Raw genomic sequence first — 6,000 nt, 5'->3', positions numbered from 1 at the left:
TAATATGGTAGGATATATTTATGGAGCAGTTATTTTTGACTGTATTCTGTGGAGCCCAAGGATACCTTGGGATTCCTCAGTGAGCAGTGATGGCAGACAAGCTGCCCTAAAAGTTATTTGTTGCCATAGGCACCTGCAAGAAAGCTCAGGGTGGTTTCTAGCTCACAGACTCAGTTCAAGCAGGACAACAACAAAGCCAAACAGAACCAGGTACTTCTCTGCAATGTCACAGCATACACCCTAAAATGCCCCAGAATGTTCTGCAGTACAGCAGAGTTCCATGGCAGAGAAGTCAGTACAGAAAGGGTTCCCTAACTTAGAAAGTTTGAAATCTTCTAAATTAATTGTTACTAGAGGTGGGTTGATTATTGTCATTGCAGTTAGCATGCATTTTGTTATTAAGTTCAGTATGATGTAAATCACATCTATAATGATATCTTAATCATAGTAAAATGTTGTTTGGGTGGTGGTAGGTTGTTTCTTTTTAAGTAGCATGTTCTAAAAGTATATCTCTACTTTCAAAGATGATTGAGCAGTATGTCTATATGTATGTCTATAAAACAACACTCTTCTTTGTCTTTCAGAAAAATGTGACGAGCCATTGGTCTCAGGCCTAGCCCCTTCTTTCTTCAGCAGTTCATCATCTTTGCCATCTGCATCGAATAGTTATGCGCCAGGTTTTGCGAAGCTAAATAAAAGAGGAGGTAAGATATTTTATGTGGATGTGTTCTTTTATACACGTCATCTGCAAAAGGTATTCACTAATACCAGGCTAATGGGTTGGTATTACACATTTAATAATGAAAATATTTTTTAGTAAGCTTCGGACTGCCACCACAGGGTAGAATTAATTGCTTGAACTCTATGAAACCTCAGCAGAAGTGCTTGGTGGTATAGAAATATAATATGCTGTGTAAGCCACCTAGGGGGCACTTGTAAAAAGGTGATATATAAATCCATTAAGTAATATAATCGGGTATTCACTTCACCATCCACAATGCTGGAGCACATGCACAGCATGACTGTTGCTCATGTGTAGCATAAGGAAGAATTCAGACTGTGTGTCACTGGCCTAGTTCTATCACATCAAGCATCATCAACATCTCCTTTCTCATTCAGGCCCATTTCTTTGCACAAAGAACAAACAAGATTTGGGAGGAATTATAACCCCCATATTCTCTTTTTGTGACATCCCTAAAGTTATTTACTGTCTCTAGGGTAAACAAGTAGGCTTGTTTATTTAAAGCTTTTTGTAAAGTTTGTCACAATTCAAGTGCAAAGTATGAGATAATGCCATAGTGCAGCATATACACAGTCCACTGTTTTTCAGATTTTGGCAGTAGTGGCTGGTGCCTATTGGGAATGGGGAGGCAGAAGTCAGGAGCCAGAGCCAATAATAGGCAGAGACAACTCATTCTAGTTTTGTCCCCGTTAGGATTGCCAGATCAGAATCATCCTAAACCCGCATCTTAGTGATGTCATGGGGGCAGGCCCTAGTGCTATCATGCGGAGGACCCTAGTGATGTCATAGGGGTGGGTCCTAGTGATGTCATTAGGCATTAAGCATCAACCACAGTTGCTTGGAGCATACCACTCAAATAAAAAATTATCTTATTGGAAATTTAAGATAGAAATCTTAGCTAAATTAGGGTGTTTCTAGGTCCAGCTGAAGTGACAGGATCATTCCTTCTTACCTGCTTAGAGATCCTGGGTAAGGAACATTTAATCTACGTTACTTGCTTCTGGCAAGAAGGGTTTAAGTGCCCTCAGGCCAGGCCAGTCACCAGAAGGCCATTGCAGGAAGAAGGGAGCCTAGTGTTGTGGATGTTAGATGGGAGCACACAGGACTAAAGATGGATGCCCCTGAAGGCTGCAATTCTAAACACACTTACCAAGGGACTAAGCATCATAGAACTCAACAGGACTTACTTCTGAGTGGATATTGTTAGGATTGTTCTGTTGATAAGACTTGACTAGGAATCCTCTGCAATGATATCCATATCACAGCAGGGTTGGCAACCCCCTGCTTGGTATCCTCTGCCTGCCTTTTAACATGGCTGCTCCAAACTTCTTTACAGACTTGTCTCTTCACTGCAGAGAGAGGATTGAGAAATGAGTAAGAGTTTAAAAGAAGCTCTCTTTCCTTCCTTCTCTGTGGGCTGCTATAAACTCACTTTGATAACCATCCCAATTCCAGTGAGTAATAACTGACAGAGAGAAAACACACATGGTTTAGTCTACCTTCACAGACAATATATTGGGAACAGCAAGTGAAGTCACATTTCCCAGTATGTGATTTCTCTTTTACCTCTATGGGGCAAGAAACAAACCATCATGCAAATAACAAGGTGTATCATCAGTGGGTTTAAGGGGGTTGAGCTGACCACATGAAACCACTGTTGTTGCTTCTAAGGATGTAAGGGAGTAAAGTCAGTGGTAAATGAAATGCAAATAGAAAAAGAAAAACAAAAGACAGTGATGATTTCTTAAATGCAATACCATACCAACCACAACAAGATTCCTATAAGAAAGAAAACTCAGCATCCCACAAGCAGTCAGAATTCCTAACCAAAGCTAAAAAAATCCTGGCATCCAGTCAACCAAGGTCATAGAAATCCCCAGGCAGCGCATCCTGACCTGGGACTGCAGTTAGTGCAGAATGCTGTGGCACGGCTGCTGACATGCGCAAGACCCTATCAGCACATAATATCTCTGCTCTGAAATCTGCACTGGTTGCCAATTTGCTACCAGGCCAAGTTCAATGTGTGCTTTCCATGTTATGGGTTCCACATAGTACTTGTTCTGCTCGTGTAAGAAACTGATCCTTTTGTGTGGCAGTACATAGGCTTTGGAATTCCCAGCTTATTTACATTAGGCAGACGCCTTCATTGTACTCATTTTGGCATCTGCTAAAAATTGTTTTGTTTAGACAAGTCTACCCAGCCATGTAGATGCTATTATGTTTTTATCTGGTTTTAACTCATTGTTGGTTTTATTGTTTTGAATGTTTTTAAATACCTGTCTTTAACTGTTTTTGCCAATAAGTTTCTTGTTTTAATTCCTTCCATGAACTGCTTTGAGGTCAGGCCATTTGACACCATCTAGCTCAATACTAATGACATGGACTGGCATCAGCTCTACAGGATTCCAGGCAACAGTCTCTTCCAGAGATTGAATTTTGGACCTTTGTATGCAAACCATATGCCCTACCATTGAGCTACAACCATGTTTTATAAAGTATCTTTTAAAATTGTTCTGTTCAATTCACTAATGAATGCACAGAGTACTAAGGCAGATCCACACCATGCATTTAAAGCACATTCAACATACATTTAAAGCACAATAAACCCACCACAGAATCATGGGAACTGTAGTTTTTTAAGGGCGGTGGGAACTATAACTGTGAGGGGGAAACTACACTTCTGAGGATCCTTTGAGGGAAGTAATGCACTTTAAATGCAACTTGGATGGGCTTTAAATGTATTATGTGGATCTGCATTATTTCATAAATGTTGCCTGCACATAAATAATTTTAATTAAATTTTAATATGGAAATAAGCTACAAAGCTTACTGAGTAATGTGAGAAGGATCTTGGAATTGTTGTTGATCACAAGCTGAATATGAGCCAACAGTGTGATGTGGCTTTAAAAAAGGCAAATGCTATATTAGGCTGCATTAACAGAAGTATAGTTTCCAAATTGCATGTATTAGTTCCCCTCTATTCAGCACTGGTTAAGCCTCATCTTGAGTACTGCATCTAGTTCTGGCGTCCACACTTCAAGAAGGATGCATACAAAGTGGAACAGATTCAGAGGAGGGCAACAAGGATGATCAGGGGACTGGAAACAAAGTCCTATGAGAAGAGACTGAAAGAACTGGGCATGTTTACGTTGGAGAAGAGAAGACTGAGGGGAGATATAATAGCACTCTTCAAGTACATGAAAGGTTGTCACATAGAGGAGGGCTGGGATCTCTTCTCAATTGTCCTAGAGTGGAGGACATGGAATAATGGGCTCAAGTTGCAGGAAGCCAGAATTGGACTGAACATCAGCAAAAACGTCCTAACTGTTAGAGCCATACGATAATGGAACCAATTACCTAGAGAGGTAGTGGACTCTCCAACACTGGAGGCATTCAAGAGGCAGCTAGACAGGCATTTGTCAGGAATGCTTTGATTTGGATTCCTGCATTGAGCAGGGGATTGGACTTAATGGCCTTATAGGCCCCTTCCAACTCTACTATTATATGATTCTATGATTCCTCCTCCTTCCCCTCCCCCTCCTCTCTCCCTCCCCCTCCCCCATGGTCAGTTTTTCTTATCCTAAGCATGACTGCACATGAGTAAATCCCACTGAACTCAATAAGCATGCTAATGATCAGACCTGCCTTTCCCTTCCTTCCCCTTTCCTCTCCCTTCCTCCTTCCTTCTTCCTCTCCTCCCCTCTTCCTTCTTCCTGCTCCATTGCTCACTCCAGGCCTCCCTCCCCATGGTCAGTTTACTTATGCTAAGCATAATTGTACTGGAATAAATCCCACTGAACTCATACAAATGATCAAACCTTCCCTCCTCCCCCCGCCTGCTCCTCTCCCCCTCCTCCCCTCCCCACTGCCTGTAGTCAGTTCCACCTATCCTAAGCATGATAGCAGGGGAGAAAATCCCATTGAACTCAATAAGCATGCAAATGATCCATCCATTCTCAGCAAACTTGCACAATACCTCCTGGATTAAAAAGCAGAGAAATTCACTAATAGGGAGAAGACCTTGTGGTTTAAAATAGCCAACATTTTTTTTCAAACTTTAAAAAGCAGGGAAACTGGGCAGCTATAGTGAATGCACGAGGGGAGCAGGAGGCCTGAGCTCCTCTCTGAGATATTGTACTGCCCTACACATCTGCAAAAATGCAAACACCATTTGGATTGGTCTTTCACAGTCCAATCCACTTGCTGTGTAGCTTGAAAGAATTTGGTAGCGTGCCTGTTTACTTCATTTACACAGTTGTAATGGGTGCATTTCATAATCTTATATTCTCTCTCTCTTTTTAACTGTATGCTTATTAACGTAGAAAATTATCAAGATCATTAATATGCATTAGAATCTCCCTGCTTTGTGTACTCTGTAAACATATATTTTCTCTTTCTTAACTAGGATTATCAACATTTTGTGGTAAGGCTCCTGTGTTTAAGCAGCTGCTTCGTGTGCAAAAAATAATTTATTAGGTGAAGCTTCTTCACTTCATTTGTATGCCAGGAACACGTCACATGTTAAGTTTCTGCATATCAGGCAACTATTAACAGCAGAGGAGTCCTACAAGAAAAATAATGATTCTTTCACCTTTTTCTAGATACATATTGTCCAAATCTGGGATGAAGTTACTAATGACTTTCATAGCATATTTGTTGCAACTAACTGGTTTCCTTGGTTGCACTGGAACTTTGTCACAATTAATTTTAGCTCGATTGGGGGTATCTATTTATGGTTACAAACCAAAGTAACTTCTTATTCATATTTGTATTGAGTAAGGGTGACCAAAGTAAGCTACCCACCATTTAAAATGAGAGAAATCCTGTCCCCATAACTGAAAGCATTGGCAGGAAGCAATAAAGTGTGGCTGAAAAAGGAACCTATTAGCATAGCATTATAACCGTTTAGCATTTCACTGAAATACTGAAAGTAGTTTTTTGGGGGGAGGATAATGGGATTAAAATTAAGCTGCTTTCCCTTTTTCCTTCCAAACAGAAGAGTGCAGCTATTATTCACATTTCAGTCTTTACAATTAGGCTTTTATTATTCGCAAGCAATTGTGAGTTACTCAGTATGATGGAGCATATTATTAATAATCATCTTTTCTTTTCCAAGAAATCACAAAACACATGTGAGTTAACAGGAAAGGACTGACAAAAAACACTAATTGCAGAGAAAAAAAGATGAAACGTTTGCTTCCATCTTCATAATGTTTTGCTTCAGTTTTCCATTCTACATAAAGTCTACCACCATGGAA

General features: G+C 40.3%; 1 protein-coding gene across 1 annotated transcript in view; it reads left to right on the top strand.

Moving 5' to 3' along the window:
* Positions 1-280: 280 nt before the first annotated feature.
* The window catches only part of CNTNAP2 (contactin associated protein 2), a 1,241,930-nt gene continuing 1,236,210 nt past the window's right edge, over positions 281-6,000 (top strand). The window contains exons 1-2 of the mRNA XM_061587450.1: positions 281-356; positions 585-704. Coding sequence (XP_061443434.1) covers positions 281-356; positions 585-704 — 196 coding nt within the window. The remainder of the gene's footprint in view (positions 357-584; positions 705-6,000) is intronic.

The sequence above is a fragment of the Rhineura floridana genome, chromosome 10 (genome assembly GCF_030035675.1).
Source record: "Rhineura floridana isolate rRhiFlo1 chromosome 10, rRhiFlo1.hap2, whole genome shotgun sequence".
Taxonomy (NCBI): Eukaryota; Metazoa; Chordata; class Lepidosauria; order Squamata; family Rhineuridae; genus Rhineura; species Rhineura floridana.
This window is presented reverse-complemented; position numbering and strand designations above follow the sequence as displayed.